Raw genomic sequence first — 22,371 nt, 5'->3', positions numbered from 1 at the left:
ATATTGCTTTTTAACTTTGCATATGGTTACATTTTCTTTTCTAAGTAGGCAGACAGAAGACATGCATGACTAGAACTCTACCTCATGACTCGTTATCCAGCATTCTTTTTGGTGTAAGATGGATGAATTGGAAGATTAAGTTGCTGGAGAACAATTTGACCTGAGTTAGATGTTGAAAAAATTTCTTACCTATTTCTTTGGAAATTGATGTCTTGACTTTTCTAATACTTTGTTTTAAAAACTAGAGGTGAATTAAGAAAAAAATAAAAATTAGGCTAATATATGTTAATGTAAGAGGGATTATATTTAGAGATAGAAAAAAGGGCTACATTTTAAGCATAGCTTAAATGACGAACAGAATCCCATGACCTGATTTCAGTGGATTTGCTGCGTAGGCAACTAAAATACACTGTGCTCCGTGTTCCTTGGCTATCTTTTACTGGTCTCAATTTGAATGACTGCACAGATATGTATGTTTTGTTGCTTGAGTATTCAGAAGCTCCTATGGCCAGATGGAATTTTAAACCACTCCACCAAATTACAGACAATCAAGTTAATTCATTTCACTTTATCTTGTGTGGGTTTAATGGATGCTGCATAATGTACAAACGAATGAAGGAACTAGTCACCCACTCTGCAGCCGGAAAGTAAACTCTGCAAGGTATAACCTAATAATATCTTTGAATCTGTTAGTCTATCTCTGAAACGGGGATTTATAATTACCCATCTGCCCTACCACACTAGATTGTTGGTTAGAGAAATATAACCAATGTCATTTGTTTAGGTATCCACAAATTGTTACACACAATCAAGGTGGCATTGATTAATTATATACGTTGGAGGGCTTGCTTAGATCTATGAAATGGCAAATAGTTTAGCCATCATTCTGTTGTTTTAATGATAACTCAAACAGACCAAACTCTACATACATGTATACATATGTAAGTGAATTATTTCTCAATTCATTTCCTGGTTTGCCAGGATTTTGCCCTTTTAAATTCTATCTGTCCCACTTAATGCTTCCTTCTATCATAATGTCAGCAATCTAGAACACAGTAGGTGTGTGTGTGTATGTGTGCACAAAAGTTTGAGGACTGCCATTTGTTTCTCCACCTTTTCCTGTTTTACAACGTAGTTTAAAGGCAGAGCCTATAAATAAGCATGAGTGTTAGTGCCTCAGGAGGGGACTATTTTTAGTCTTCAGTTTTATGTGAAGGTTTTATAGCCAAGCACAGCAACCAGATTTTGAGATGGCATTTTTCCTGACAGTCCCTTATTTTGAAAGCTTGTATTATTACATTCCCGATGTCGCCTCCTGCTGATTCCCATGCCTTTACCACTGACCCGCTGAAAGAGACCTTAACTGCAAGGAGACAAGAGATACGGAATTTGCCTTCATTTGTATCCACTGTTCTCACAAATTTACTCACAAGTAGCTATTTTGATTTTAATAAAATATTAGAGACTGTGATAGTGAAATGTGATACAACACAAAGGGTAAAGAAATGGAAGAGAAATGAAAAGTCAGAAAGGATAATTATTGATCAGTTGATATCTGTCTTGCTTTCTCTGAGAATTAGGTGTTAAAACTTACAGAGCTCTTAGGGTGCCTGGGTGGCTCAGTCTGTTAAGCATCCAACTCTTGATTTTCTCTCAAGTCATGCTCTCAAGATTCCTGAGTTCAAGCCCTGTGTTGGGGTCTATGCCGACAGTAGACCCTGCTTGGGATTCTCTGTTTCTCCCTCTCTCTCTGCCCCTCTCCCCCAGTTGTGCGCACACACGTTCTCTCTCTTTCTTTCTCTCTCTCTCTTTCTCAAAGAAAAAACAAAACAAAACAAAAACCAAAAACCAAAAAACTTTAAGAGCTCTTTGATTTGGGAAGTGAGATGATCTAATGTAAAAAAACCTGATCATTATGTTCCTGTCCTTAAAACCCTCCTTTGGGTTCACTCGGCATTTAGGGAAGACAGTCCTAAATTTGAGATACTGCATGTAGTCCTTGGTACTTCATTTTAGCTGCTGCTATTTTTTCTCTCGCTCTTACGCTCGTGCTTCACTCACCTTTGTTCTGTTCATAGAACAAACCAAACTTCTCCATCCACAAAAGGGAAGATTTATCCTCAGTCCCAGGCAAGGATAGCTCCTTAACATTACTCAGCTGTCAGCTCAAATGGTTTCTTTTTAGAGGCCTGCTTTGACATTTACATCTACAAGAGTCCTTCTTCCCTGGCCCCAGTTTATACGTTACTATTTGTATTTCTTCATAGCGCTTACCATTATGTGAAATTATCTCACTCATTTACTTAGTCTCTGGAACAGGAACTGCATGAAAGCAGATTCCTTATCTAGTTTGGTCACTTCTGAATTCTCAGAACCTTAAAGAGTATCTGTCACATGATAGGCTCTTGATAAATATTTGTTGTTGAATGAAACTACTCAAGAGAGTTCTGGGTGAGCCTGAGTTTAAGTGTTGGGTCTGCTGTTTATTAGAGCTCATGTGACAGGCAAAGCCATGGTACATGAGGAAGCCTTATTTTCTTCAACACCTCCCAAGATTAAGTGAAGTGCTGTAGCCTCAACCATTGTAAAGCTATATATTTTCATTATCACAATAATGTGAGGTCAGAGAATATGGATCATTATTTCTGTAGTTCAAAGGAAGATTATTGGTGATCAATTTTCTTTTTCTTTTTCTTTTTTTTAACATTATAGGAAAGATGCTAAGTTAAAGTTAGTGGCAGTGTTAAATCTATACTCTGGATTGCCTGGTATGCATTTAGCCTAATGTATACCCACATTAACAGATGAGCTCAGTTTAAATTCCTACTTTCTGCTGAAAGTAATTCTGTCTTTTTCCATTATCAATTAAGAATCATTCATATAGCATTAAAAGGTTAAATTTTTCCAAGACAGGATTTTCCATGTTTAAGGGTGGCATATGGAATGCTCTTTGGGTTGCAAATTTTGAGACATCTTTGCTTGTAGAGATTCTCTGAGTAATGCTTTCCAATTTGGGGTTGCTATCTTCTCTACCAGAAGAGGAACCGGAGGAGTTTAAAATTTTTTTTCCTTATTTATCATTTTGGCATTACCTTACATCAGAATTTCTAGAACTTTGGTATACAGTAGCATATGGATATGGGAAACTTTTTATTTTTTTGTGTTTGTTCCCTTGCTCTCCAATCTGAAGCCACTGGGTAGGGTTAGGCTATCCATATGCTTAACAAACTCCCCAGGTGATTGAAGTAAATGCTAAAATGGGATATGCCTCAGTTTATATGCATTGCGCTTAGACATATATACAATGAAATAGTTATAAAGCATATTTATAAAACATTCAGGCTACGTTTGTTATGTTTCAAAGGCTAAATAAAATGACCGTAACATGTATTAATGCCCTTATAATATCATCTACTTTAATAGCTGTCTATCTAGTATTTAATAAAATTAGATAATTAACTTTAGCCCAAGAATTCTGAAGGAATTAGATAATACATAAAAATAGTGAGGATGATTTTGGTAGAGGAGCAGAATAATTCAATGTTGAGGCTTTTGGGAAACAAGCCAGTCAATATTTATTAGCAAGCCTTATTACCATAAAACAGTACATCCTGGTGATGACTCACCAAAAATGCCTCTCATTGACATTTTTTGACCTTTATAGCTCCTCGTCCAGAGCGGCCAGCCTAATTTGAAAAATGACAACAATGATGTTGGATTGTTTGTCATTGAGTTATATTCTCATAAAACAAGTTATATAATTATCAAGCCAGAAGTTTAATGGGCTTAGACAAATTTATACACCTGAATATCATCACTGCAAGTGTAGATGTTTCTATGATCCAGCTAGTTTACTTATGCCAGTTTTCAATTCTTTTTTTTTTTTTTTAAGTGATTTTACTTATTTACTTTTGAGAGAGAGAGAAAGCATGGAGGAGGGGAGAGACGAAGAGAATTCCAAGACTGCTCAGAGCCCAGTGCGAGTCTCGATCTTATGAACTGTGAGATCATGACTTGAACTAAGATAAAGAGTCAGACACTTAACCGACTAAGCCGACCAGGAACCCCTCCAGTTGGATTCTTTTCATCTAAGCAAATGTTTCCTGATTTCTAGCACCATAGATTGGTTTTGTGATTTAGGACTTCACATAACTGGAATCATGCTTTATGTATTCTTTTGTGTTTGGCTTCTTTCATTAAATAGAATAAATCTAAAATTTATTCATGTGCTGCGTATAACAATAGTTCACAATTTTGGTGTTGCTTTGTATTATTATGTGAATATACCGTACAACTTGTTTATTCTCATGTTGGTAGTATTTGAGTTACTTTTAGTTTGGGACTGTTATGAATAAAACTACTATAAACATCATTAAGGTCTTTATATAGGCACATGTTCTCATTTCTTTAGGTTATATCCCTAGCACAGGAATTGCTGGTCATAGTTTAATTTTTCTTTTTTTTTTTTTAATTTTTTAATGTTTTATTTATTTCTAGGAGAGAGAGAGAGAGAGAGAGACAGCGTGAGCAGGACAGGGTCAGAGAGAGAGGGAGTCATAGACTGAAGCAGGCTCCAGGCTCTGAGCTGGCAGTCAGCACAGAGCCCGACGCGGGGCTCGAACCCACGAACTGCGAGATCATGACCTAAGCGAAAGTCGGACGCTTAACCGACTAAGCCACCCAGGCGCCCCATAGTTTAATTTTTCTAAGAGACTGAACCTAACAGTTCTCTAAGTGGTTATTTCATTTCCCATTCTCACCAACAATGTATGAATTCCTATTTTTCTGCAGTCTCAAAAAACATTTGATACTGTCAGTTTTTAAATTTTAGCCATTTTAGTGGGTGTGAAATGTTACCTTATTGTGGTTTTAACATTGATTTCTCTGATGACTAATGATGAGTGCTATTTAATGTCTTTATTGGCCATTTCTGTATCCCTCTATGTAATATGTTCAAGACTTTTACCCATTAAAAAAAATTGGATTGTTTTCCTTTTTAATTTTTTTAAAATGTTTATTTTTGAGAGACAGAGTTCAGGGGAGGGACAGAAACTGAGGGAGACAAAGGACCTAAAACAGGATCAGTGCTGTCAGTACAGGAGCTCGAACTCAGAATTGTGAGATCATGACCTGAACTGAAATCAGATACTTAATTAGCTGAGTCACCCAGGCACCCTGGATGGTTTTCCCTTTTATGATTTTTGATTTTTAGGACTTTTTTTTGACAATAAATTATTTTATATAAAAAATATTTTTATTCTTATTTTGTTGAACTATGATTGACATAAATATCTTATTAGGTTTAGGTACATATAACAGTGATTCAATATTTTTGTACATTATAAAATGATCCTCACAATAAGTGTAGTTACCATCTGTCACTATACACAGTTATTACTGAATTATTGACTATATTCCCTATACTGTTACATCCTCATGAGTTATTCATTTAAAAAAAATTTACTGTTTTATTTGTTTCTGAGAAAGAGAGAGACAGTGTGAGCCGGGGAGGGTCGGAGAGAGAGGGAGACACAGAATCTGAAACAGGCTCCAGGCTCTGAGCTAGCTGTCAGCACAGAGCCTGACGCGGGGCTTGAACCCACGAACCATGAGATCATGACCTGAGCTGAAGTTGGGCGCTTAACCAACTGAGCCACCCAGGCGCCCCAAGACTTATTCATTTTGTAACTGGAAGTTTGTATCTCTTAATCCTCTTCTCCTGTTTTACCTACCCTTCAACCCGCCCCTGTCTGGTTGTCAGCAGCTTGTTTCCTGTCTCTCTGAGTTTGTTTCTGTTTTCTTTGTTTATTTGTTTTGTTTCTTATATTCCACATATGAAAGAAATCATATGGTATTTGTCTTTTTCTGATTGACTTATTTCACTTAGCATAATACCTTATGGGTCCATCCAAGTCATCACAGATGGCAAGATTTTATTTTATTATTTATGACTGAGTAATACTGTAGGAGTTTTAAAAATGTATATATTCTGGATATGGGTCACTTTTCTTGAGTATTTTATTGTGAATATTGGCTTGTATTCTTAATGGTGGTTTTCTGAGGAATGGAAATGTTTATTTTGGTGAAATCTAATGTATTCATTTTTAAAATTGCTATTGGATTTTGTGTCCTAAGAAAATTTGCCTTATCCTGTGGTCATTAAGAAAGTTTCTTTTAGAAGCTTTATAGTTTTAGCTTTTACATTTAGGTCTATGCTTTATCTAATTTTTGTATATGGATTGAGATGGCATCAAGGTTTATTTTATTGTGTTTATACAGTTAATCCAGCGACATTTATTGAAAAGATTTTCTTACTCAATTATCTTGATACTTTTATTGAAAATGCATTGACCATATAAGTGTGGGTCTGTTTCTGAACTCTACTGGGTTCCATTATGTATGGTTATCCTTACACCAACAGCACACTTTCTTGATTATTGAAGCTTTATAGTAAGTCAGAATCAGGTAGTATAAATTCTCCAATTTTGTTCTTTTTTTAAAAAATTTTTTTTTAATGTTTTATTTGTTTCTGAGAGAGAGAGAGAGAGAGAGAGAGAGAGAGAGACAGCATGAGCAGGGGAGGGTCAGAGAGAGAAGGAGACACAGAATCGGAAGCAGGCTCCAGGCTCTAAGCTGTCAGCACAGAGCCTGATGCGGGGCTTGATCCCACGAAGTGTGAGATCATGACCTGAGCCGAAGTTGGACACTCAACCGACTGAGCCACCCAGGCGCCCCTCCCATTTTGTTCTTCTTAATCAAGATTGTTCTTTATTGAAGTTTGTCCTTCATTTAAGATGGTTTTTCTAATTCAAGATCATTTGCATTTTATATAATTTTTAGAATAAGTTCATCACTTTCTTTTAAAAATATACTGGAATTTTGACTGGGGTTGTGTTGAATTTATAGGTCAGTTTAAGAAGGATGGACATGTATTTAACTAATACTGATGATGGATATAGATCTTTATTTGCTTTCTTTAATTACTCTCAACAATGTTTTCTACGTTTTTAGTAGAGAGGTCTTTCACATTTTTCATTAGGTTTAGGATGCTTTTGATGTTATTAAATAGAATGTTATGTTCCCCCCCACCCCCACCAGTTTTACTGCTAGTATATAGATAAACTTTAAAAATCCCTCTTACCCTTGGGTAAATGGACATATTCTAGTAATGTTTTGGTGGATTTCAAAAAGTTTTCTATGTAAAAAGCATGTCTATAAGTACAGTTTTATTTCTTTCTGCATAGGCTTTATATCTTTTATTTTTTATTTTGAATATGGCAGTGGCTAGAACTCCCTGTACATTTTTGAATAGAAATGTATTCACATTTTGAATAGAAGTGAAAAGAATGTATATTCTGCTGCTGTTAGGTGTTTTATAAATGTCAACTAGGTGAAGTTTGATATTTTTGAAACCTTCTGCAAAATGATTACTTTTTTGTCTAATTCAATGATCACTGAAATATGGACATTAAAATGTCACATTTTTCTTTGAATTTCTTTGTTTTTGTTTTCCCCCCAATTTTGTTCCATGTATTCTGGAGCTTTATTATTAGGTGTCTACACATTTAGAATTTTTATATCTCTCTGATCTGTGAATTCTATTGCTATGAAATTTCCATACAAATTCTAATTGTTGTCCTTTTGCAATGTCTTTTTTCTCTGGCTAGTTTTAAGAATTTTCTCTTTCATTTTGATGCTATTTGAGTAGGATATACCTAGGTATGACTTCTTATCTTGCTTGGGGTTTGTTGAACTTCTTTGATCTGATTGTTGGTGGCTTTTGTCAATTTGGAAAATTTTGGGCTGTTGTATTTTCAAATAGTTCAAATATTCACTTTCTCCTTTCCATCTGAAAAGCTAATTACTTGTATGCTGTATCAAGGTCACTTGATATTGTTCCATAGATGCTCTTTTCTTTTTATCACTCTCATTCAACCCCCTCTTGGGTTTCATTTTGGGTAATTTCTATTGATTTACCTTTAGGGTTACTATTTCCTCTGATATATACGGGTAAGTCCATTGTATGAATTACTAAAAAAAAATAATGTTTATTTATTTTTGAGAGAGAGAGACACACAGAGCATGAGCAGGGGAGGGGCAAAGAGAGGGAGACACAGAATCCAAAGCAGGCTTCAGGCTCTGAGCTGTAAGCACAGAGCCGGGTGCAGGCCTCTAGCTCACAACCTGTGAGATCGTGACCTGAGCTGAAGGTGGCTGTTTAACTGACTGAGCCACCAGGTGCCTCTGAATTATTTTTTGATATATTTTTCATGCAAGCATTTCAGTTTGTATCTTTTTTTTAAAGTTTCCATCCCTCTTCTGAAATTTCCCATATTTTTGCCTATTGCCATCCTTCATCATTAGACCCGTTAATATATTTATGATAGCCATTTTACCTCATCTCTGAATGTGCTTATACTAAATATTTTAATCCTGATCAGAAATAAGATTTTTCTTGCTTTTTCTCACACCTTGGGTGGCCCTTGGGAAATTTCTTTGAGCTTGTCAGTATGATTTTTTTTAAGCTTATTTATTTATTTTGAGAGAGAGAGAGAGCAGGAGAGCAAGAGAAATCCAAACAGACTCCACACTGTCAGCACAGAGCTCCATGTGAGGCTGGAACCCATGAACTGTGAGATCATGAGCTGAGCAGAAGTTAGACACTTAACTGACTGAGCCACGCAGGTGCCCCAGCTTTCTGCTTTTTGAATTCTCTCTCTCCACTGTAGTGAAGGACTGGAGTGCCTTGGAGAGATTGCTCTTGGGTTCTCTTGCTTCTCCCCCAGCCTTCAGCATGCCAAAGATTTGTATTTGAGGAATTCGCTGGATACCTGAAAGGAGAGGAGGGGAGATCTCTCTTGCTGTTCTGTGTTGTTCTCAACTTTCTCTGTGTTACTTGTCTGCTCCATGTACTCTGTTAAGATTGCTGGGTAGGGGCTGGGGCGCCTGAGTGGCTCAGTCCGTTAAGCGTCCGGCTTCGGCTCAGGTCATGATCTCACAGTTCGTGGGTTCGGGCCCCTCATCGGGCTCTGTGCTGACAGCTCAGAGCCTGGAGCTTGTTTCAGATTCTGTGTGTGTCTCTCTCTCTGGCCATCCCCTGCTCATGCTCTCTCTCTCTCTCTCTCTCTCAGAAATAAATAAAAAACATTAAAAAAAAAAAAAAGATTGCTGGGTAGGGGCATACTCGCTCTGTAGCTGGGACCCTCTTGAAGAGGATTCCCTTTCTGCTAGGGACGGAATCAGCCCAGAATCTCTTCTATGTTATAAAGGATTGCTAACTTTTGGAATTTTACTCATTTAGGTTTCTTTAAATCCTGTCTTTCCCACTGGGTTTAAAAGACTATAGTTTTGTAGTTTATCTGGCATTGGTGGGAATGACAGTGTCTTGCAACTTTCCACATTCTAACCTGAAGTGAAGTCCTTGGACTAACTTAGAAGACATATTAAAGTGTATAACTGAGTGTTTATGAATCAAATAAAATAGCTCTTAATGCTCAAAAAAATTAAAATCCTGTCGCTCACTTTATTATATAAATATTTTTACCAGACGTCCTTTAAGTGTTTCTTAAATGCAAATCCATTTTTAAGAGAAAAATGTTTGCTCCCATTGAGATAACACAAAGAATGTGATAAGGCTCTACAGGCTATGTTGGAATGAGGAATTCTAGTAAATATTTTGAGCAAAGCCCAACGTTTTAGAAAGTTTATACTTTTCGAAGATAGTTATGAATTAAAAGACTTATGGTTTCCTCAGCTCTTATTCATTGTCCTCTTGCATTAACATAGTTTAAATATGGCTATTTTGGGGAGCGCCTGGGTGGCTCAGTGGTGCCATCTGACTTCTGCTTAGGTCATGATCTCGCAGTTCACGAGATCAAGCCCCACATCATGTTCTGTGCTGACAGCTGGGAGCCCAGAACCTCCTTCAGATTCTGTGTCTCCCTCTCTCTATCCTGCTCATGCTCTGTATCTCTCTCTCTCAAAAATAAATATACATTAAAAATATGACTATTTTGGACATGTAAATTATTCTAAGGTTAGTAAAAACTGTACTGCAACTGTCTATTACAATGAAAAAATTTAAACTTATAAAAATGACTAGCTATTTGTCTTTATTTTTCTAATATATTTAACTTTCTTATTTTTTCTCTTTTCTTTTTAGGAATCCTAAAGCCAAAAGATTAGACCAAAAGCAGAAACATGGCTCACCATATTACATGTCTTTGGATAGTTTTGGTGCTTCTTCTTCAGAATTGTGTATTAGCTGAAGATGGGGAAATAAGATCAAGTAAGAACTGTCAGCATTTTTGTTACCAACAAATTGACTGTAGAAATCAAATTAGGGGAACTCAGGCAATTCCTTTTAGGCCTTATTCTTATTGTTTTTGATGCTATAATGCCCTAAAATAAAATGAATTGCTGTGTTACATATTAACTGAGAGGAAAAGCTTCTATAAGAGGTAATTTTGAAAAAACTCTGTGGTAATTATTTATTTTACCCATCAGGCTTTGGAATAAATGATCTCATATTGAGTTCGTTATCAGCCATTTATGAGGTTAGTGATGTGAAGATAAAATATCTGTCTCATGGGATGGTTATCCGGATCATCCTATGAAGTTATCTTATAAAGATAATGAGATAATCCATGGAAACAGGATAATGCATGTTAATGGCTTAGCACAGTGACATCTGAGTAATCGGTGACTATTATTCTGATTGGCTGTAGGAAAGCTTGCATTAGAGAAGGAGGGTTATATTAATTGCTGGTCTGCTACCCAGGCCATTATCTATAGATATAATGCTTTATATTTTTTAGAAAAAAAAAAGTTTGACTCTATCATATTTTGAAACTCATAAACATAAATACCCTACTATAAAGTAATTATGGTTTGATAACTTAATTCAACTTGCTAAAAATTTATTAAAATAATAATAAATTTAATGTTTGTATAACAGTTTTATAGTTTAATCCACCCAAGCACTATACAAGGTAGATATGCTTTGGTTTTTTGGGTGAGAAAAGAGATTCAACAAAATTTAAGGTGCTTACCTAATGTCACACAGCTGATTAGTGTCATAACTAGAATGTGAACTATGCCTTTGATCTTCAGTCCTTTTTTTTTTTTTTCTTTGAGAGTGGTAATTCATCTCTCTAAGGAAGAGGTCTCTGGGAGTGGTATTTTGTCTAGCTTGTATAAATGGCAATACTTGCTTTTGTACTCATGCTCTTGGCTCACCTTGCAGTTGTGAAATGTATGCTCCATGGCTCTGTAAAGGGGTAGGAAGGGCCAAGAACAACCCGGTAAGAGTTTATAAACACTGAGTCAAGTGGCACACAAACACTAGCAGGTCTCGACAATGAGACTCATAGTACTGAGCAAGGACAACTCTAAAGAACTCTGCAAACATAACTTGCCTGTCCTTTTGTGTCTCCAACAAAAGCAGATGTCTGTAATCCCAGACCAGCTCCAAAAAGCCCTGGAAGAACTGCATTCCCTTGGGTTAGAAAATTCACTTCTGGGGCAGAATTCCATTTCTGCTTTCCCTGGCCTGAACCCTGGCTGTGGTCACCATGGCAGAGGATGTTGGGATAGTGTCCCTCAGGCTCTTTTGGACTTCCCCACCACCTTAAGAGTGGCATCATCGTCATGGTTACACTTTTGAGATAAATCTGTGTTTTGGCATTTAAAAAAGTTTTTTGGGGGGGGAGGTGACTTCTTCATTGCATGTTCACCTGACAGTAGTGTTTGTTTTTGTGGGTTACTATGATGGGTGAGTTCATTTTAAAATTGAAACATCTTCCTGTGGGCCTTGTTATTCCAGATCTGGAAGAAGACAAAGATGAGGAAAAGAATGGAAAGGAAAGCAGAGAGACACAGAGAGGGAGACAGAGAGAGACACACACACAGAAAGCGTTGATTGATTGATTTTTACTCCTAAGGAGATGCAAAAATACAAAAACTAATTGTCAGTAAACATTTTTTTTCCCCTTCAGGGCCTTCCTTTGCAATTGTGGTATCTCATTTTCAATGTCTATGGAAAATAAACCATTATAACTTTAAATTGGGCATCTGATCACTACTTAAAGGAGGCCATTAATTTGAGTAAAAACACAACTTGTGACAAAATTTGTTGTCATAATACCTTGATTCATCTCATTCTCTTCCAACTTATGATTGCCAAGGGCATGTGATCTTTATCATATGGGCCATAAACAGTAGTGTTTATTCTACTTTGAGTGCAGAAGTGAGAGAAAGAGAAAGCAAGTATTGCTATTCCTTTCAGCATACTCTGTTGCCCTTTGAAACTACTGGAATTACTCAAATGAACCAGTTTGTCTTTTGGGCTTTGTTTGACTCTTATCTCTGGGCCTCCGCAATTGCTGTTCCCTCTGATGAGAAGGTCTTCTTCTTCACCTGGCTGAAGCTCTCTTTTCAGATCTCAGGCTCCCAGTCAGCTTTCACACAAAATCTACCCTGATTTTCCACATTTAGGTTGCTACCCCCTCCCAAATGTTCTCGGAATACTTTGTACTTTCCCTAACCAGCCAGTTGTCTGTCTTACTAGACTTCAATATCTATTCGAGATACCTTATGTATCTTTGAAGCATGATATCAAGCACAGAGTAGATATTCAATATACATAGACTGAAAGAATGAAATAGGGGTGGAGGTGTATTGTGCAGCATGGAAAATACAATTAATGAGATTTTTTCCCCACAAGTGCTAGAACTTGTCTAGGTGTAACTTCTACCAAAGATAGTTTTTTTATTTTCCTCGATAGAAATGTTGGATGTGCTGATCACATGTGTTTCCTGGCATCTTGAAATAAGAATCCTTATCTCTGGAGAAATAAATAGCTTTATACTCTTGAACATAGATTAATTTAGCACAAGTGTATTATTGGCTGATGGTGAGATATCAGACCTGCATTGGTGATTCTCAGTTCATTAAGCTTTTATCAACTATATCAGAGAATATGGCTCTTTATTGACTAGTTGAATCCTGAAGTTGGCAGAAAGTTTTTAATTCCTTTCCCTTATTCTTTAGTTTATTGCATTTTTGTAAATAATTCAGGTTGGCATTAAATGAACCATATTTCATTGATAACTTAAAAGAATGCTACTAGTGTATAGCTGAAAATAATTTATTTGCTTATATCTGTGTTTTCATTTTTTGAGTGGGGAAATAGAATAAAATGGTGCTTTATGGTAATACCTGTCCCTACAAAGAGATACCTAGAGATCGTGTCATATATAGCATGTCTTTTTTATTCCTTACTCTTAAAGCTTAGTCATTAGTCCTTAAATTAAGACAAAAGAATTAAAATGTCAACCAAAAGAATAGCCCTCATTTAGAAGGGATTTTCATGAACGTGGTGGTATATTTTATTTAATCTTCACATAGCTCCAATGAACTCTTTACTTTTTTAAAAAAATTAGCTTTATTGAGGTATAATGGACATAGGAATTTGTAAGATATTTAAAATATACGTCATGGTGATTTGCTATACATGTATGTTGTGAAAGGATTCCCCTCCCCCTCCAATCTGGTTACTTAAAAATCATGCAGTAAAAACTATGCATGCTTTGCTTTGTATACAACAAATGTGCTCTGATGGTTTTCTTCTTCATTTAGGTTGCCGTACTGCTCCAACTGATTTAGTTTTCATCTTAGATGGCTCTTACAGTGTTGGCCCAGAAAACTTTGAAATAGTGAAAAAGTGGCTTGTCAATATCACAAAAAACTTTGACATAGGACCGAAGTTTATTCAGGTTGGAGTGGTCCAGTATAGTGACTACCCTGTACTGGAGATTCCCCTTGGAAGCCACAATTCAGGAGGGAACTTGATGGCGGCAGTGGAATCCATACACTACCTGGGTGGAAACACAAGGACCGGAAAGGCCATCCAGTTTGCTCTTGATTACCTTTTTGCCAAGTCCTCACGGTTTTTGACTAAGATAGCAGTAGTACTTACGGATGGTAAATCTCAAGATGAAGTTAAGGATGCAGCAGAAGCAGCAAGAGACAGTAAAATAACATTATTTGCTATTGGCGTTGGCTCAGAAACAGAAGATGCAGAACTTAGAGCTATTGCGAATAAGCCTTCATCTACGTACGTGTTTTATGTGGAAGACTATATTGCAATATCCAAAATAAGGGAAGTGATGAAGCAGAAACTTTGTGAAGGTAAGCCTCAATAGAATTTGGAAACAATTAATTGCATTTTCTAACACTTTGGTATAACCTGCTTATTTACACCAGGGTAGTTATATTTATTTATTTATTTTTAAATGTTTTTTTATTTATTTCTAGGAGAGATAGAGACAGCGTGAGCAGGGGAGGGTCAGAGAGAGAGGGAGTCACAGACTGAAACAGGCTCCAGGCTCTGAGCTGGCAGTCATCACAGAGTCTGACGTGGGGCTCGAACCCATGAACCTCGAGATCATGACCTAAGCGAAAGTCGGACGCTTAACCTACTAAGCCACCCAGGCGCCCCCAGGGTAGTTATATTTAATGTCAAATTATCTATTATGTTAGAATTGAGGTTGAGGTGAACACTTTGTTTTGTGTTTCATTTATTCTGGATAAATTTTGTTTTTAGATGTAATTACTTTTAACAAAAGCTGCAGTTGGAAAATATCATACTTTGTTACATTTGTTGCTTTTTCTTTTCAATTACAACATTTCTGTTGTGGAAATGGTAGAAATAAAGACACATAAAGAATACAAAGAGAGCTGCCTGGGTTGCTCAGTTGCTCAGCTGATTTCCGTTCAGGTCATGACTCATGGTTTGTGGGCTCAAGCCCCATGTGAGGCTCTGCACTGACAGTGTAGAGCCTGCCTGGGATTCTCCCTGTCTCTCTGTCTTTTCCCCACCTCATGTTTTTTTTCTCTCTCTCTCTCAAAATAAATAAACCTAAAAAAATATGAATCTGTGTGGAGTGTCAGGGTGGATCAGTTGGTTAAGCATCCAACTCTTGATTTTAGCTCACGTCATGATCTCATGGTTCATGAGATGGAACCTGCATCTGGCTCTGCACTGACACTGTGGAGCCTGCTTGGGAGTCTCTCCCTTTCTTTCTCTGTTCCTCCCCAGCTCTCTCTCTCTCAAAGTAAATAAATCTAAAAAAAAAAAAAAAAAAAGATCAAGAATATATATAAATCACACATGATCATTATTACTCCTGTTAATGAGTGTTTTGTCTTTTTCATTCCAGTCTTTCTCTTTTGTTATTTCAGTGTGTCTGAGAGTTTATTCATGTGCCTAAATGAGGATAATATTGTATGTATAATTTCATACTCTATCTGCATATTATTTTATATTCTGTTACTGTGTGTATAATTTTTATCCTCTATTAATGTGATAATTAATAAGATAATTTATTTAATAATCTTGTTTTTGTATGTTTAGGTTTTTTTTTTTTTTTTACAGTTTTTGTTTAAATTTTAGTTAGCTAACATATAGTGTAATATTAGTTCCAGGTGTAAAATTTAGTGATTCACCACTACATACAATACCTAGTCTCATCCCAACAAGTGCCCACCCATTTAGCCCATCTCCCCACCATCCTCCCCTCTGGTAACCATCAGTTTGTTCTGTATAGTTAAGAGTCTATTTCTTGGTTTGCCTCTCTCTTTTCTTCCTCCTGTATTCGTCTGTTGATGAATCCATTCATCACTTGATTTTGGTTAGTTCATACCTAAGTTTTTCTACTGTAAATAACAGTGAATTTTCTTGTACAGAATTCTGAATGAGATCTCTCATTTCTTCTAAAAACAGAGGTCAAATTACTAGCATTGTTAAAGCTCTGGAAAAATGTTAAAAATTGCACTTGAGAGAGATTTTAATTTCTACAGTCAGTGAGAGAACATTTGAAAATATAGTACCTACCAGTCAATTTTATTTTTATATCATTCCATGAAATCTGACTTTGTGTTTATGATAACTCCATGGAAGTGGAAAAGTTTCAATTTTTAGTAAACATTAATGCTATTAGGATATACACATGCTTATGTTCATATTACTTTGGGGGGAAGTAATTTGTTTATATCTTTAATTTTTAATATTATAGTCATTTAACATACAATATACCTAAAAATAATATTTATGTAAAATGGAAAGGCTTTTTTTTTCCAGTTTACCTACAAAAGCTTCAAAATAGGTTGGTTCACATTTGATAGAAATATTTCTAAAGGGTTGTGGCTTAGAAAAAAATTATTTTTTAGATTTGTTTTGGGGATATAGTACAGAAAAATCATTTAATCATTTTTTTGATTATTTAAGAAGGTATAGAAATAAAGCATTTTCTTTAATCAAACCTTTAAAATGGTACTATATCAAGTAGAAAAGGTCATCATAATTTTTCTTTTTATGTCTCTAACAGTAAAACTGTGTTGAGTTTTTTCATCTTGAGCAGAACAGAGGAGTATAGATTTATTTCACAGTTGTATTGAGAAATAAATTGACATACATAGATGTTTAATACATTGTCAGATTAGAATTAGAATTCTTTGGTTTTGATGCTAGGTATATTTTATTTTTAAAATAGGCTTTTCATGGTGACATTTTATTTACTATTCTTTTATATCCTAAAATATAAATTTGATTAAATATGTCTTTGTAGTACTGCTTCAGAGGTTTTCTGTAATAGGTATTATGGTAAATGTATTCTATTTAAAAAATTCTAATTACACACAAAAGAGTAGCTGTGCTTAAAAGGGGTAAAATACTCTTTTAGCAAAAATGTCCAGTCTGTAAAAAAAAATGAAATTGGAAATCTTGCCAAATATTTCTTCATGCACACTCAAAGAAAGAATGTAAGTAATGTCTGTGTCTATTCAGTTCACAAACATTCTGTACAATAGCCATCTTTTCAAATGTAGTTTTTGAAACTGTAGTTAGAGGAATATATGGGCTTTTTGCACTTTTTAATAACTGTATTAGAGTATGATTAATGCATTGCTGTATTGCAGAAGCCTCAAATCATGTAATTTGTACTTGAATCATTTGATAAATTTCCTTTTTTTGAAAATGGTTAAATTTTACCTTGAGGTGCTTATCATACAGGATTACCATTTCCTAATATTATTTACTTTTCTATTCTTGCTATGATTTGATCCACGTTGAACAAAATATTTTTCACCTCTTTGTTCTCACATGGATTATTTCATCTTCATAGACACACCGTTTCCCTGAAGGTGCATTTTGCAATACATTCCTTATTTCAGGATGATCTTTTATAATGGGCTATGATTGATTTCTTTATCTGTCTGAGTCTAATTTTTTTTCCAATTTTTTTGTTGTAAAAAACAAGATCTAACCTCTTAAACATTTTAAGTGTATAGCACAATATTGTTAACTACAAGCACAGTGTTGTACTATAGATATCTAGAACTTTTTTATGTTATATGACTGAAACTTTGTGCCTGTTGAACAGCAACTCCCCATTTTCTTCTTCCTCCCACTGTGGCAGCCACCATTATACTTTCTGTTGTAAAAAGTTTGACTACTTTAGATATTCAGTTAGGGTGGAATTAGGCAGTATTTGTCCTGTGACTGGCTTTTGGGGTTTTGACAGAGATGCATCACTTTGGGTGATACGGAAATTTTTACAATATTAAGTTTTCCAATCCATGAACATGGGATGTTTCTATTGGTGATTCCTTCAGTTTCTTATAGCAATGCTTTGTCATTTTCAGCATTCAAATCTTTCACCTGCTTGGTTAAGTTTATTCCTTAGTATTTTATTACTTTTGCTGCTCTCCTAGTACTTCGAATATTATGCTGAATAGAAATGGCAAGAGTGGGCATCCTTGTCTTATTCCTGATCTTAAAGGAAGAACTGTTAGTTTTTCACCATTGATTATGACATTAACAGTGGGCTTTTCATAGATAACTTTTATTATGTTGAGGTAAATTCCTTTTTTTCTTTCTTTTATTTATTTATTTATTTTTTGAGAGAGAGACAGGGTGAGCATGGGAGGGACAGAGAGAGAGGGAGAGAGAGAATCCCAAGCAGACTCTGCTGTGTCAGCACAGAGACTGACCCAGGGCTCGATTTCCCCAAACTGTGAGATCATGACCTGACGGTTAATCAGGAATCAGATGCTTACTGACTGAGCCCCCCAGGTGCCCTGGTAAATTACTTCTTAATTTGGGGAACGTTTTTATCATGAAAGAATGGCAAATTTTGTCGAATGTTTTTTCTGCATATACTGAGATGATCATGTAACTTTTATGCTTTATTCTATTAATGTGGGGTATCATATTGATTAATTTTGTAAGTTAAACCATCTTTGCATCTCAAGGATACTGTTGAATTCATTTCGTTAGTATTATGTGTAGGAATTTTGCAGCTTTATTCATCAGGAATATGGGCCTTTAGCTTTCTTTTCTTGTAGTGTCTTTTTCTGGCTTTTGTATCAGGGCAATGCTGGCCTCATTAAAATAAGTTTGTAAGTATTTTCTCCTCTTATGTTTTTTTAAGAGTTTGGGAAGGATTAGAATTATTTCCTTAAATGTTTGTTTGAATTTACCAGTGACGATACCTGATCCTGGGCTTTTTTTGGGGGGGGGAAGTTTTTGAGTACTGATTCAGTATCCTTACTAGTTATAGCTCTGTTTCTGCTCTAATCTTAATTATTTTAAGGATTATTAAAATAGATTATTTCCTTCCTCCTCTTAATCTTGGGCTTAGTTATTCCAGTTTTTGATGAATAAATTTAGGTTGTTTATTGAGATCTTTTTTCCTTACTAATGTAGATTTTTATCACTATAAATTTCCTTCTTAGTACTGATTTTGCCACATCCCATAAGTTTTTGGTATGTTGTGTTTTAGTTATTGTTTGTCTTAAGATATTTTCCAATTTCTTTTCTGATTTGTTTTTTGACTCAAGAGCATGTTGTTTAATTTCCACATGTTTGTGAATATTCTAGCTTTCCTCCTATCATTAATTTCTAGTTTTATTCCTTTCTGATTGGAGGATGTATTTGGTATGATTTCAGTCTTCTTAAATTTGTTAAGACTTATTTTTTGACCTAACATGTGATCTCTCCTGGAGAATGGTTTATTTGCACTTAAGAAGAATGTGTATTCTGCTGATATGTGGTAGAATGTTCTATTACGTGTCTCTTAGCTCCATTTGGTCTATAGTATCATTCAAGTCCTGTGTTCCCCTATCGATTTTCTGTCTGGATGTTGTGTTTATTACTAGAAGTGGCATATTGAAATCCTTACTATTACTGTGTTTTCTGTGTCGATTTTTTCTCTCTTAAATTCTGCCAGTGTTTGCTTCCTATATTTGGGTGTTATGTTATTGGGTGCATATATATTTGTAATTGTTAAGTCTTGCTGGTGAATTGATCCTTTTATCATTATATCATGTCCTTCTTTGTGTCATTTGAATTTTTGACTTAAAGTCTGTTTTGTCTAAGTATGGCTACCTTTGCTGTATTTTGGTTACTATTTGCACAGAGTATCTTTTTCCATCCTTTTACTTTTAGCCTGTGTATGTCCATAATCCTAAAATATATGTCTTATAGACAGTATATAGTTGGATCTTGTTTTATTCCATTCAGCCATTCTGTGTCTTGTTTTCTTTGGGAATTTAATTCATTTGCATCTGAAATAGCAAGAGGGAAAGATTTGTATTAATATTTAACATTTTGTTAATTGTTTTCAGTGGTATATCTTTTTTGGTCCCCTCTTTCTTGCTGTCTTCCTTTGGGTTTCATTGACTTTTTTTTTTTTTTTTTGGTAGTGACATATTTTTATTTTTTTCTTATTTTTTATGTATCTTTTATAGGTATTTCCTTTATGATTACCATGGGGTTACATAAAATCATATAGTTATAGCAATCTATTTTAAGCTGATAATTTAATTAACTTAATTTCATTCACATGCATTCTACATTTTTGCTTCTCCCTGCGCCCTCACACTTTGTCATTGGTGTTATAAATTACATCATCTTATATTGTGTATTTATTAGCATATTTTTATAGTTATAGTTATTGTTTACACTTTTTTAAAACTTTTATATCAGAATTAAAAGAGACTTACATACCACTGTTACGGTATTAATGTATTCTGAATTTGTCTATATATTTATTTTAATGAATGAGCTTTATGTTTTTCAATGCTTTTGTGTTGTTTAATGTTTTTTAATTTCACCTTAAAGGACTTTCTTAATATTTCTTATAATGCAGGTCTATTGTTGATGAACTCCCTTAGGCTTTTTTTAATCTGGGAAGTTGTTTATTTCTCTTTCATTTTTGAAGAACATTTTTGTTAGATACAGTGTTTTCAGTGGGCAGTATTTTTCTTTAAGCAACACTTTGAGTATATCATTCCATTCCTTTGTGGCCTGAAAGATTTCTACTGACAAATCTGCCAGTATTCATGGGGGAGGGGCAACCCTTGTATATAACAAGTTACTTCTCTCATGCTGCTTTTTAAATTCACTCTCTCTCTTGATAATTTGGTTATAATATGTCTTGATGTGGATTTCTTTGAGTTCTTAAATTTGGAGGTACATTTCATTTCCTAGATTTGAGAAGTTTTTGGTTATTACTTCTTTAACTAATAGTATTCTTTAACTTAAATTCTTTAACTTCTTTAACTTTTCTCCTCAAACTCCCATATCATGTATTTGGTATACATGTCATTCAGGCTTTCTTCAGTCTTTCTCAGTCTTTTAAATTTTTGTTCCTCTGTCCCGATATTTTCAAATGATCTATCCTTACGTTTTCTGATTCTTTCTCCTGCTTGGTCAAGTCTGATTTGGAGCCTCTCCAATTCTTTTTTTTTTTTTTTTCACAGTTCAATTATTACATTCTTCAGCTCTAAAACTTCTTTTTGATTCTCCTTTATATTTTATATATCTATTGATATTCTCATTTTGTTTATGCCATCGTTTTATTGAACTCATAGTGCATTTTTATGATGATTGTTTTGAATTCTTTGTCAGATAATACACCTTCCTTTCTTTAGGGTTGCTTCTGGACAGTTACTCTGTTCTTTTGATAGGATCGTGTTTCCCTGTTTCTTTGTGTATCTTATAGCTTTGTTTTAGGATCCACACATTTGAAAAAAAAATAGTCATCCCTCTCAGTCTTTACCAATTGGCTTTGTACAGGGAAGTCCCTCATTAGTTTGTCTAGAGATTTGAGGGGATATCTGAAGTGTTTTTATGGAGGGATGCAATTTCTTTGGGCCTGAGGGAGCAGTTTCTTAATTAGAGAGGCTTGATATTTTTTCCCCAAGAGCTCATAATCTCTCACTTACTTTGGTATCTGCTTATACCTCTTTAAGTTTCCTAGCTCTGTAACCATAAGCTTCCCCACCTTGTTCTCAGTGGGCATTAAGCATCCAAAGTATTTTGGTTCCCTGTCATCATCCTTAGGCAAGACAAATATCATTTCCTCAGGCAGCCCTTGGAAAAGCTAGAGTGCTGAATATATGCTGCACTCTTTTCTCTTTCTCCAGGGGTAGAAGATTCCAGCGGTATGTTTTCTCTTGATTATGCTGAGCCATGCTAGCCTTAAAAAGCTCCCTTTTCCAACCTGCAACTAACTCTTTATTTTCAGCATTTTCCAGGCATCTAAATGATTCTGGTTCCTTCAGTGCTCCAAATGAGGTGAGACTGAAACCTGTCTCTTGGGAAGCCCCCTGGAAGCATGCTTCAGTCTTCTTTTTTCCACCCAAGGACAATATCACAACCTAGGGCTTTCTCTCCTGACACTTACTTGTACAGGCTTGGGGGAAGGAATGTTGTAGATACAGTGTAATTACTCATATTACTTGTTTCAGTGAGTCTGTTCTTAGCTTTGTGTTCACCTGGAGTATTTCAACTTCCCAACCGAAATCTGGAGTTTCAAAAACAGTTTTTGTCTGTTTGTTATTGTTAAATCAGCGTGTCATGGGGGGATGTGGGCTGGGACTTGCTATTCCTCCATCTTGGTGACATCACTCTTCTGTTTCTTTTTTGAGTAAATCAGGTTCCTTAGGTGTCTTTAAAGGCATCCAGCAGCCTGTAGCTTGAATTACTGGGTTTTAGAAGCCATATTTTAATTTAGGTATGTTGAGCTTGACTATGCACAGGTTCAGGTAAAGAACGGTCTCTCAAAAACTACTTGTGTATTCTTACAGTTCTATTTCCTGCTGTCTTGTCTTTTGGATGCTGAAGGAAATTTATCTATTTTTTATAACAGTATATGATGTTGGCTTGCTCAAATTGTGCCAAAGGCCAGAGGTCAGGAGATAATTAACTATACATCTTCAGGCTATCTTCTTTGAGTGAGAGAGAGAGAGAGAGAGAGAGAGAGAGAGACAGACAGACGGAAAGAGAGTGCCTGGTTGAGTGGAACT

At 35.4% G+C, this 22,371-nt stretch overlaps 1 protein-coding gene across 3 annotated transcripts in view; it reads left to right on the top strand.

Moving 5' to 3' along the window:
• Positions 1-22,371, top strand: part of COL21A1 (collagen type XXI alpha 1 chain) — a 175,727-nt gene that overhangs the window by 38,125 nt on the left and 115,231 nt on the right. For all 3 annotated transcript variants that reach the window (XM_039244317.1, XM_039244318.1, XM_039244316.1), the window contains exons 2-3: positions 10,163-10,288; positions 13,639-14,190. In XM_039244317.1, coding sequence (XP_039100248.1) covers positions 10,201-10,288; positions 13,639-14,190 — 640 coding nt within the window. In that variant the 5' untranslated portion in view covers positions 10,163-10,200. The remainder of the gene's footprint in view (positions 1-10,162; positions 10,289-13,638; positions 14,191-22,371) is intronic.

Source organism: Hyaena hyaena, unplaced genomic scaffold, assembly GCF_003009895.1.
Source record: "Hyaena hyaena isolate Hyena2069 unplaced genomic scaffold, ASM300989v1 scaffold_242, whole genome shotgun sequence".
NCBI classification, from domain to species: domain Eukaryota; kingdom Metazoa; phylum Chordata; class Mammalia; order Carnivora; family Hyaenidae; genus Hyaena; species Hyaena hyaena.
This window is presented reverse-complemented; position numbering and strand designations above follow the sequence as displayed.